General features: G+C 44.8%; 1 protein-coding gene across 5 annotated transcripts in view; it reads right to left on the bottom strand.

Annotated features, from left to right (window-relative positions):
• Window positions 1-12,844, bottom strand: part of CHCHD6 (coiled-coil-helix-coiled-coil-helix domain containing 6) — a 252,155-nt gene that overhangs the window by 216,567 nt on the left and 22,744 nt on the right. For all 5 annotated transcript variants that reach the window (XR_011427148.1, XR_002800467.2, XR_011427147.1 and 2 more), the window contains exons 2-3: window positions 6,200-6,305; window positions 1,706-1,775 (exon numbers count right to left, since the gene is read on the bottom strand). Coding sequence is in view for 2 of the 5 variants with exons in the window: in XM_005613810.4 (XP_005613867.3) it covers window positions 1,706-1,775; window positions 6,200-6,305 (176 nt within the window). In the remaining 3 variants the exon portion in view is untranslated. The remainder of the gene's footprint in view (window positions 1-1,705; window positions 1,776-6,199; window positions 6,306-12,844) is intronic.

Raw genomic sequence — 12,844 nt, 5'->3', positions numbered from 1 at the left:
CCCAAGGCAAGAGGATACAGTGATACTTTCTCAGCCAGGACAATACAGATTACAAACAAAGGAGGCCTGACCACCATGTCAGACAGCGTATGCCAAATGAGAGTCTCGGGGTAGGGGTTCAATCCCGTGCTAGCCACTCCTTCGGAGTACATAGGCAGCATGGGAAGCCCCACTTCTCTGCCTCCACACGAGAGCTTGAAGGTTTTAGATTGTAGCAGCCCTTGGTTTTGAACATTTAACTCTTCACATCCTGAATGTGTTCCTACCCTTCGACCTATTTCTGGGCATTCTGCCTACTAAAATAATCCTGAAGAGAGAAAGAAGTTATTAGCGATGAGATGCTGTTAGAAGTATTATTTATTATAGTGTAAAAAATGCAAACCACTTCAATGTCCAACAACAAGGTCAAGTTAAAGGACATACAACACAGTCAAGCAATGGTATATTACATTGTCATTGGACAATAGGTTCTTAGATTTGTCTATAGGTTGAATCAAAACATTGATAAACAATCAATTGATAAACAAAAGATAAACAATACTTTTAGCCAAAAGAATGTTTATAAAGCGGCTGTAACAAATGGAAAATAATTATAAGACTAAGTGAAAATAGCAAGATATAAAATTATATACGACTTTGAAAAAATAATCCTAAAGTAGGGGAAAGAAGACCTTAGAAAGAAATACTCCAAAATAGTAACAGGTTATCTTGAAGTGATGAATCTATGAGTGATTTTGTTCATTTGATATATTTCCTAAGTCTTTCATTAGTATGTATTACTTGAAAATTTTTTAAATGTCTAAAAGTACAAAAAAGAAGGTTTAGGTTAGTTATTTTTGGAGAGGCCTCTTAGGATTAGAGAGGGGAAATTATTAGAATGTGGGTCTTAATCCATGATGATGGAACAGATCCGGCATGGCTGACCCACTGGAGGGAGCAATCCAACTCTGGCTGACATGCGGCCCCTGAGCTAGCTCACTGGGTCCTTTGTCACAGAGGCCAGCATCCTCAAGGGTGTTAAAGAAGTCGATCAGTAACAACTACAGTCAGCGCTCACTGAGAACTGTTTGCCAGGCACTGTGCTTAAGTGCATTATAGGCATTAATCCAGACAATTAAAGAGGCACTCCAGATACGCCCTTCTCAGAGGCCTAGAGAGATGCAGTGATTTTCCAGGGTCACATAACTAGTAGGTCACAGAATCAGGGTGCGAACCTGCACTCTGAGGGTCTCTGTGCCTTAGCCACTGTTCCACAGCATCAGGGGAGGGGAAGCAGCTCCCAGTCTCAGAGGTGTGGCCAGCACTCCAGGGTTGTGCCCTGTGCTGAAGGGAAGTTACCAACCTCCTGGAGCCAGTCCATCTAGGCAACTGTGGTTAGAATTGTGAGGGCTCCTTTGTCTTCTTCATATCTCTAAAAATATGCTTGCGTGCATACACAAGCAAAGAAGGGCCAGCCACTCAGCTACTTAGTCCTAGCTTTTTAAAGTGAATTTTTAAAAACATTAGCAGTCAACTCCCCCATGCCCCTTTTGGTGCTTCTTCATCTTTATCCAGGACCAGAGCCACCTATACCACAGGATTGTACTCGAAGACGACACAAGACATAAGACACACCCTCGGGCCTCCAGGCAAGAGAAGGTACAAGGTGAGGGAGGAGCATTCAGCTGGAGCGCGGAGCCAGACGTGAGTGGGCACCCAGGCTTACCTCTTGAGGACATCCTCGTCTACCCCTGCGGGCCGGCCACCACTGTGCTCTGACCTGGGCGGTTTGGCATCTGCAAAGGGATAAGAAGAAAAGGGCTGTAGCAGCACCTCAGGATCAAGGAAGGCATGGTGGTCATCCAGGAAAGGGGCTCAGGAGTGCAGCCCATGGACGGACATGCCCCATGGACAGACACAGAACACATCCCGATCCAGCCACTCCAGAGCGGGATGGCCCGAAGGCCCCTGTGCTCCCTCATTCTGCACCAGGGCAGCTGACTGCGCTGGGCCGGCAGCTGGCACAGCCACTTGAGTGCAGCGTCCAAATCCATCCCTACTCACTCCACAGGTACTTGGAATCTTGGTCATCTCCTAAACACAGCCAGGGATGGCTGAGGGAACCACTGTTCTGCTTCACGCTGGAAGGACAGCCTCCGGGGTCTGGGTTTTAGCACGGCAGAGGGGAGGACCTTAGACCTTGTTGCCCTTATTACCCCATTCTACAGATTTCTAACCCTGAATGTGGCAAACACTCCATATTAGTGATATTTTATGTATCATTTAACCTGCATCACCTCCAGTATTATTGGGCTGTTTAAGTTGTTACAGGAGGTCTACCTTCTGATGCCCATGAACTTGGGGATTTCTGAGCAAATCCAATTTACTCTACTCTCTCCACCACTTGGTGACACTGAAAGTTTTGTTATTCCCCCTCTCCTCAGGCTTCACCTTTCCCAAACCATCTTCCAGGCAAGCTCAACACTTCCCCGTGCCCTTGGCCAAATGTCCTATACCTCCAACATAGGTTTCTAAAGCAGCAGCTTTAGAACTAGGACTGCACAAAACATTGCAGAAGAACAGGCTTTGTGAAAGAACATGTGAGCATCTGCAATTCTACGCAGAGGCTGAGCACTCAGCCCTCAGGGAGTCACTCCAAACGTACTCACCCTGTGATTCGCACTTGCAGAGCACCTCTCACAGAAGCATGCCTGTGTGCTCCTTAGTAACACGCCAGGTGCTCGACTGGGAATGAAAATGGGATACTGTGCCCACTTCTTATTTTGACATTAATGCTCCCTGTTCTTAGTTATTGACTTACAACAGCTTTACGGAGGTATAATTCATTGTATTTATTTTTGTCTTTTATACAATTGTCCTTTTTTCTAAGTACAAAAATAACACACCTACCCATTGGAGAGCATGGGGCACAGATCCACACTCCCACCTCCCACGTCTGAGCCGTGTGGCTGCCCCCTCGGTAAGGCTAGGATTTATTACGTGTGTCTTTCATCGCTAGCCAGGCGGAGAGTCTGCGCACAGGTTTCGGACGCTGGCGCACAGCGCCCCTGCACGGTCCGACAGCCTGAGGAACTCCCACACGCTGAGACCACTCACGCTCTGTCGTTGTTAGCTCCCTGGCTTATCATTCACTTTGCATTTATTTTTTCTAAATTGTCTCTATTTCTTATAGTTACATTTCCCACTTGGTTTCTTACGTTAGGGTTTCTTCACTTGCTGTCGGGCTTAGAAAGTCCACTTCCTGTACTTCTACGTTACTGCATCTTTATGGACTGTTACTGTACTTTTATGGCTTCAATTCTTACATTGAAATTTTTTATTTCCTCTGACATTTATTTTGAGGTATGGTATGACATAAGGATCTAATTTTAACTTCCTTTTCTGATCTTCTTCCATCACTAAAATAAAAGCAAACTCTAATTTTAAAAGTAAAAATATCTTAAAATTAGTCAACTTCAAGACAGGCATTTATGCTGACTGTTCCTCAGCATTTGGAAACTCAAAACTCACACCCATTTAAACAGCAAAATACTTTATTAAAGTAAAACCAAATGACAAATGAACCACTATTCTTGCTTCTTAAACTGCTGAAACTTACCAAAACTGAAACAAATGCTTCTTCTATCTTCCAAAGCTGAAAGTGATGTGTGCATGATATATTTTGGCAATTTTTGCTTTTTTCATCACTTTCTCCCTCTCGCCAGTTAATCCAGTTTAGTAAAGTGCATTGGGCTAAATTAGACCCCTCTCTTCAGTCAGCTGGAGACGTCATGGGGACTAGCCTTTTTGATAAAGGAAGAGGGCACCTGGTGTGGGTTTTAAGAATCTCACTCAGTCCCCTCACTGTTAGATATTCAAAACAATCCCAGGTGGGGCCGGCCCAGTGGCTCAGCGGTTAAGTGCGCACGTTCTGCTTCGGCGGCCCAGGGTTCGCCAGTTTGGATCCCAGCGTGGACATGGCGCTGCTTGGCAAAAAAACCTATGCTGTGGTAGGCATCCCACATATAAAGTAGAGGAAGACAGGCATGGATGTTAGCTCAGGGCCAGTCTTCCTCAGAAAAAAGAGGAGGATTGGCAGATGTTAGCTCAGGGCTTATCTTCCTCAAAAAAAAAAAAAAATCCCAGGGTGGGTCCAGATCCAGGTACTGATGTGCTCTAATGCTCAGGAAGCCCTGAGGCAGATAATACACGGGGACAAGTGTCAGAAGGGCTGGCCGGCACCCCTGGCCGTGAGGATGAAGCCGGAGCTCTCCGGCCACTGTGCCGAGGTCTCTATGATGTGGCCCTGAGCACCACCCCAGCACCTCCCTTTTCCTTGCATTTGTACACCAGAGGTAACAAACCACTTCTAGGTCCCCAAACAGGCCAGCCTGTGCCATGTCTCTGGGCCTCTGCCCGAGCTGTTCACCATGCCTGAACTGCCCATTTACCACTGCTCTATCTTTCGAAATCCAGTTCAAACGTCATCTCCCTTGAAGCCCCTCCCTAACATAAGGAGTCACTGTCTCCTCCGTGCTACCCTGGACCTTGGGCATGCTCCCAGTGTTGCATCATCCCATGACAGATGTAACCTCCAGGCTTATACATCTGGCTCCTTAACTAGAGCTGCGCATACCCTAAGAGAGGTGCCCCGTCTGGCTATCGCTGTGACCCAGCATGAGACACACATCCTAATCCCTGGCTAGCACTCAGTAAACGCTGAGAGGACAGGACATAGCCCCTGCCTTCTACAGTCTTATAACCTAATAGTGAAGATTGATAAATAAATAAAAAGCAAAGGGGTATGGTGGAGTATATGAGGAAGCCATTTGGGTTAAAACTAATTCGACCTGATCTTGTTTTTCCAAAAGGGACTGACGTGGCCTATTGAGCACACATTGTCCATCTGCTTTAAACATTTACTGTGTCCCAAAGACAAGAATGATGCCCTTAAAGACAGGGATGTAGCTTCCCCCCATAACGGCATTTCTTTAAGGATAAGCACCTCTTCCTGGGAACTAAGGATTAATTACGGACCTGCTGTGCTCACCTTGTGACCACCACTGACCTGCTGTGCTAGCAAAGCAATCTTGTGACTGCTGCAAAAGGGACATTCCTGTCATATGTGATATATGCTCTTTGTTCCAAGACGGTATATAACCACTCTATGCACCCCATTTCTTTGGTGCCCTTCCTTCCTTTAGGAAGGAAGGCCCCGGGCTAGTCCTCAGATCTGGCTCATAATAAACTCACCCCAATTTTGATTTATAGACTGATTATGGATTATTTGCATCAACAAGATTAACATAAAAGACAATTCTAATGCGAGGCCACGGACGAGATGAGTGACCCCGTGGATGGTTATCCACCGGAAGGCAGAGTCAACCCTCTGCCGGGGCACAGCTCCTCTAGCCAATCAATGAAAAAATATCTATCAAGTTACAGAAGATAGACAAGACCTAGTTAGTTATTGAGTAAACAAGTTAGTTATTGAGTAGAGCAGCAGTTGCCCCAAGGACGTTTTTAGTTTGTAATATCTTAATGTTTTTGTACCTTATATTCCTCTTTCTTAAACTTGTTTGTTCCTTTGTGTTTGCTGAAAGTAGTTATTTGGGAAAAAGCACAAATTTCTTCATTTGTGATGGGCACAATAGGGTAGGGAACAAATCAGCTTTGAGGCCAGCTTGGGCATAGGAAGAGGAATTCCTGGGAGGCACAGGATGGCGGGCCCTCCCAGAAGCCAGGCCAGGATCACTCGATGTGAGGGCTAGGTTAGACTTGCTGAGGTTGATGCCAAAGTCATTGACTCAATTCCCCCTAACTTGTTCCAAATCACCCAAATCTCTATCATTCTTTGGACCATACCAAACAGTAATGGTTACGCTTTTCTTACAGATCCTTAAAAGCAACTTCTTACCCGAGTTGTCAAACCAAGCCCTTTTGCCTCATATTTTACATATAGAGAAACTGAAACAGTGAGGGAAGACAGTTTGGCCCCAATCACAGAAGCTCTGACTACTGTGCTGCTTCATTGTACCGGACAGCGTCGTCATGCACAGGAAGCCACACTGTCCTGGAAGGACTTATCAGAAAGGAGTTGCTTACATCACCCAGAAACAAATGGGAGCCACATTAGCTGTCAAATATGTTCTGCCAGGAACGTCATCTGCCATTGCTTTCGCATCGCTCTCACTCTCCAGAGAATCGCTGCAGCCCATACCTTTCTCCGGGCCTTCAGAGGTGCCAGATGGAGAAGGGGGAGTTGGCTGCCCCGCTTTGGAAGGCTGGCTGGAACCCTTCATTCGGTTAACCACATTTTCAGACAGCTAAGGGAAGAATTGAGGGATGGGAAAAGAGGGACAGGGAAAAAGTTATATCACAGAAACCTCTGGAAATGAAGACTCCCCTTTATCCATGCCCCAGATTGACTGTGCACATTGCTTCCTCAAGACCAACTCCAATAATAAAATTCTACTCAAAAACCCCTCATAGTGGCCCAGTGCCTACCAGATTAGTGCCAAACCCGGCTGGATTCCAGACGACCACAGCATGTCGCCTCCTGGCTGTCTGGCTTCATCTCCTACTGCCCCCTACACACACCCTACACACAGTGTAACCTGAGTTCTCACTTTTCTCACCTCCTCTGAATCCATTATGCTGCAGTCCTCTGCTGATAACCACCAGTGGCACCCCCAACCCTGGGACATCTCCACCTATCCAACTCTTGCCCTTCCTTTAAGGGCATCTCAATGTCTCCTTCTCCAGGAGACCTTTCTTGGTAGCACCCAAGTCAAGTATCATTTCTCCCCTTCCTTTATGCTCACATTATAGCACACGTGTGCCTCTTAGGGAAGTATCACACATCCCATCTGCCTCATCCTAATGGTCTGTGAATACCTTGAGGGTTGGGGCTCCCTCTCACTCATTTCCATATACCTGCCATGCCACACATATAACAGACAATTATCATGCTGACCAACTCTTTTCACCTCAGTTCCCCCAGAGAAGACTAAATAACCAAAACTTCCATTCACTTTAGAGGAAGTGAAATAGGCATGAGGGTATCAAAACAGCTTACCAAAATGAGACAGAAAGCTAGGGATAAATCTAGAATGGAAACCCTTAGGAGTTCACTTCAGTAAATACTGATTAACTGCTTCATATGTGCAAGGCACCATAAAGCACAGTCAACGGGAAATCGTAAAAACGACTTTAAGACAAAAGCCATAATCAGCAACTCCACTTCCAGGTATCCAGCTGAGAAAAGTGCTCCCACATGTACACAGCAGCATTGGAATAGCCAACAACAAAGGAAACAACATAAATATGCAACAATAGGAAACTGGTTACAGAAATGAGGGTGCATTCCTTCTATGAAATATTATGGGACCATTAAGAAACAATCCGGTAAGACACATATAATTGTCATAGGAGAATGTATGGGACACACTACTGAATTTTTAAAGTTATAGAACACTTTCTATATCTCAATTTTGTAAAAAGAGGTACACAATTATAAAAATGCAGACATACAAATATAAATAGGTCAACATATACACATATACATTGACAAATGTGAATGTGCACTTGAATTTTCACATATATGCATGTAAACAAATATAGGTATCTGTTCAGAGGTGAAAGTCTGCAAGGCTACAGACAAAACACTCACATGTTATGTCCTGCAAGTGGGCACAGGAGTAGCTGGGGCAGGACTTTCACTTTGGGCACTTCTGTGTTCTAATTTTTTACCATGAAGATTTTTTTCACAACTAAAGATTGAGTCCCTTTAGTATCTAATATAGATACAAATCAAAGAGTTAATTAATGATATAGGACGAGAGAAGACTGAGCATAGACAGTAGTACAAGAGAATTTGGAATCCAGAAATAAACTCATACATCATGGTCAACTGATTGATAAAGGTGCCAAGACAATTTAATGGGGAAAGAATAATCTCTTCAACAAATGGTGCTGGTACTACTGAATTTCCGCATGCCAAAGAATGAAGCTGGACACCTACCTCACACTGCACAAAAACTAACTCAAAATGGGTCAGAGACCTAAATGTAGGGGCTAAAACAATAAAACTCGTAAAAGAAAATATAGGGGTAAATCTTCATAACCTTGGCTTTGGCAATGGATTTGTAGTTATGACACCAAAAACATAAGCAATCAAATAAAAAACAGATATGATGGACTTCACTGAAATTAAAAAGTTTTGTGTATCAAAGGACATAATCAAGCAAGTGAAAAGACAACCCACAGAATGGGAGAAAATATTTGCAAATCATATATCTGACAAGGGATATGTATCTAGAATATATAAAGAATTCCCACAACTCAATAATACAAAGAAAAGTAACCCAATTAAAAAATGGGCAAAGGATCTGAATAGATATTTCCCCAAAGAAGATATATAAATGTCCAATAAGCAAATAAAAAGATGCTCAATATCATTAGTCATTAGAGAATGCAAATTCAAACCACAATGAGATACTACCACACACCCACTAGGATGGCTACAATAAAAAAATCAGATAATAGCAATTGTTGGCAAGGATGTGGAGAAATCAGAACGCTTATACATTGCTGACGGCAATATAAAATAGAGCAGCCACTGTGGAAAACAGTCCGGAAGTTCCTCAAAAGGTTGAACACAGAGTTACCATTTGATCCAGCAATTCCACTCCTAGGTATCTACTCAAGAGAAAGGAAAATATATGTCTACACAAAAATTTGTACATGAATGTTCATATCAGAATTATTCATAATAGCCAAAAAGTGGAAACAACCCAAATGATGAATGGATAAGTAAAATGTGGTATATCTATATAAGGGAATATTATTTGACTATAAAAAGGAATGAAATACTAATGCATGCTACAAAATGGATGAACCTGAAACCATTATGCTAAGTGAATTAAGCCAGATACAAAAGGCCACATATCATATGATTGCACTTATTTGAAACATCTAGACCAGGCAAATCTCTAGAGACAAAAAGTAGATTAGTGGTTGCGTTGGGCTTGGAAGAATGGGGTGACTGGGGACTCACAGCTAAAGGGTAAGTGGTTTTTTTTTGGGGGGGTGATGAAAACGTTCTAAAAATGATTGTGGTGATGGTGGCACAAATCTGTGAATATGCTAAATAACATTGAATGGTACACTTTAAATGGGTGAATTGTATGGTGTGTGAATCATATCCCAATAAAGCTGTTACAAATAAAAAGAGAGAGGGAGAAGCAAAGACAAAAGTGAGCAGTCAGACAAGATGTCACTCAGCAAAAGCAAGCTATCCCAAGGAACGTGCGCAGGTATGGGGTCCTGAAGGCAGAAGCTATAGTGTGTTGAGGGGAGTGGGGGGTATCTCGCACCGTGCAGGTCAGGGCATGGGGAAAGTGGCACAGACAGACAGTCAGGGACCAGTGTGCCTGGAGCCCTAAGTCCATTGGGGAAGGTGTGGGTTGTAAAGGTGGCCTTGGACGAAGCTGGTACTGAAAGAAGCTTCGAAACCAGACAGAAGGGCTCCAACAACTGTGGGGCATTGCTGAAAGTTTCTGAGCCAGGAAAAAACATGAGCAGTGCTTTTAAAGGATGAAGTGGCAGTGTTATAAGGAGCACACTGGAGTGGGGAGTGTGCCTTTGGTCATGAAGTGACAAGGGCGTGCAGCAGCAACAGTGATGGCAACCAAAGGCTTTGTCTGGCGCTCCTTTGGCAGCAAGGAACAGAGGAGAGCACAGGGTTAAAGAAGAAAAAGGGGTTTTGATCTCAAGTTAGTGGAAGGAGTTGAGTGAGAATGACAGAAAAAGGGAAATCAAGAAAAGAGAGACTATTTCAAGAGAGTAGTAAATTAGCTTGACTGTAGATATAAATCCCAGATTATAAACCGGAAAGAGCCCCTCAGAGTGTGCAGGCTCACTCCTGCTTTACAGCCATAGCCACTAAGACGCCAATCAATCAACGCATTAGAAATGGAGAGTAAGCTTTACAGCGCGGCCAAGTGGCCATTTCTTGCTCACATCAGCCACACAGAGGGTCAAGGTGGGACACCTGGTTGGCTGTAAGGCAACAGCAAGGGTGAGGTGGAATGTTCTCCAGTGGGGACACGGGGCTGGCACTCAAGAGTGAATTTGCATGGAAATAAGATTTGGAATCCCACCAGTATACTGGAACCAGCTGGAAGTACTGATTTTTAAATTTTCAGGAATTTTGCAAGCTGGTTGACTTCATCACAGCAGCTTGAAAGTGGCCATGGCCATTTTTTTTAAGGCCTGATTATTCTTCTAAATTCAAAAACAACTGACTACGGGGGGCTGGCCCCGTGGCCGAGTGGTTAAGTTCGCGCACTCCGCTGCAGGTGGCCCAGTGTTTCGTCAGTTCGAATCCTGGGTGCGGACATGACACTGCTCATCGAACCACGCTGAGGCAGCATCCCACATACCACAAGCAGAAGGACCCACAACGAAGAATATACAACTATGTACCAGGGGGCTTTGGGGAGAAAAAGGAAATAATAAAAAAATCTTTAAAAAAAAAAAACTGACTACGATAAGTGTTCCACAGCATAGTGTAAGTTAAAGATCAAATATATACATATACCAGAGACTTGGTTTGAAAAACCACAGAAATCGGCAAACACCACAAATCAGGGCCCTTTCTTAGGAGGAGAGCCAGTTGTTAAACATTTACCAGCACACGACAGGGCACCGCCCCCAGCCTCACCCTCTCTCCAAGTGGACTTTGAGAATGCACCAGTCCTCTGAGGGACTGGGGGCAGGGAGCACGTGTCTGGAGGAAGGAAAGCACTGAGTGGTCCGAGAATCCATATGGGTGTCAGTGAGGCACCAATGACGTGTGATGTGCATGAAAGAGGCAGCCACAGCTGGTAGCATCCCAACCCACACTGTGGACAAGGGCCATGTGACCAGGAAGAGCATTCACCGACGTCCATAGAGAAGAGGCCCTAGCAGTGGGGCCCCGTGGCCAAGGGCGCTGTAACTATGATCCATCTTCCATCATCAAGTATTTGTGTATTAAGCACCCACTGTGAGAGCAATGTTCCAGAAACAGTGGGTGAAACAAACAGCAAAGAAACAACAGTGAAAGGTCCCTGCTTTCACAAAGCTTACATTCTAATGGGAACTGAGAGACAAAAAAAGAAGTAAACAATTTCACATATCCTATTTCATCCAATCCAAGGCACCATCAGTTGTAAATCACACCATTGTCTTTCTACAGCCTGAAGAAACACTAATGAAATGAACATTTCCCCTCTTATATGACATCTCTATTTCAGAGATGTTAAAGCGTGTGTCTTAAACTCAGTGAAGTATGTTAGTGATAAGTGCTAGGAAAGAATTAAGTACGATATTGCAGCGATGGGAGCTTGTGGGGTGGTGCAGGAAGCCACGGCATTGGGGAAGACCTCCTAGAGGGGATGACATGATGTTAAGACTCTCACCCCGAATGAGGAGGCCGCAACCACATTTGTCTTGAGAATCAGGAGAAAACAATCTAGGTCCAAGCAGAGGAGAGGATAAGTGCAGAGTCTCTGAGAACTGAGGCTGGTCTGTCCAAGGGCCTGACAGAAGGCCAGTGTGTGAGAAGGAGGATGGGACCAGATGACAGGCCAGAGAGGCAGGCAAACGCAAGACCACAAGCCCTGGCAGGCCAAGGTAAGAAGCCCCAATTTGACCCAAAGGCAAGGAAAGCTGCAAGAGGGTTCTACACAGGTGAGTCACAGGCTCTGATTGCCTATCCCAGCCCAGGCGGCGTCTTCTGAACCATATCCCTTGGTGAGCAACGGGTTAAGGAAAACATTGGCAAGCTTCTTGTTGGCAGGAGGAGATTTGTAATATTTTTTAATGTTGCTACAAAATAACAGCAAGTAATATTTTTAATCAACAAATATACATACACACACACTAGTCATGTGAGAATAAACACCATCTGGGCAGTGCTCCCTGTACCAACAGAACCAGAATGGAGGGCTCCAGAGCCAGATGGGGCTGGGAACTCAGTGCCAGAGGTCCACTGGTCACTGTGCCCTCGGAGCTGGCCAGATACGGCCCTGTGTGGTCAGGGGATGGAGGGCCAAATCCAGAGCAGTGCAGGGAAGGAGGAGTGCTACCTATGCTCTAGCTGTGTGGCCTTGACCCAGTTCTTTAGCTTCTCTTGAGTTTCCCATCCCTCACCTATGAAATGGGGGCCCCTCAAGGCTGGACTGGCTGCAATACAGCTCAGGAATTAAGTGCTTTGGGGTCAGATAGGCCTGGGTTTGAATCTCAACAAAGCTGCTTACTAGCACTGTGACCCTGGGCAAGGGACTTCTTATCTCTATGTCAGGTTCCTCATCTGTGAGATGGAAATAATTAGCGGTACAGACTGTAGGACTGCCCTGAGGATTAAATGAGGCATCTGCATAAAGCAGTTGGCACAAAGTAAAAACAATCCATATTAGCTATTATGTGAAACTGCAAAGCACTACACAAAGTATTAATTATAATCCATACCAGGTACATACTGGCTATGTAAAAGTACATGAACTAATCAATAATAACAATAGTTAACATTCGCCACGTACTATAAACTGAGCACTTTCTAAGTGTTCTACAAGCAACTTCGTGACGATATAATGGAGAAGATGAGCAGGGCTCCTCCCTCCTCTTCCACAATCTGCACAAAATTTTTAAATTGGACAGATTCTTTTTAAAGAGCCCTCCAGCTCTGACATCCTTTGGCTCAAACCTGGACCTGCCCTCACCTGAGTAACATGGGGACTCTAAGGGAAGTGGCCTTTCCCCGCCACCACCATGGCACACTTGGCTGGCACCTCCATAAGTCTCCACTGACAACATGGAG

The sequence above is a fragment of the Equus caballus genome, chromosome 16 (assembly GCF_041296265.1).
Source record: "Equus caballus isolate H_3958 breed thoroughbred chromosome 16, TB-T2T, whole genome shotgun sequence".
Lineage (NCBI taxonomy): Eukaryota > Metazoa > Chordata > Mammalia > Perissodactyla > Equidae > Equus > Equus caballus.
This window is presented reverse-complemented; position numbering and strand designations above follow the sequence as displayed.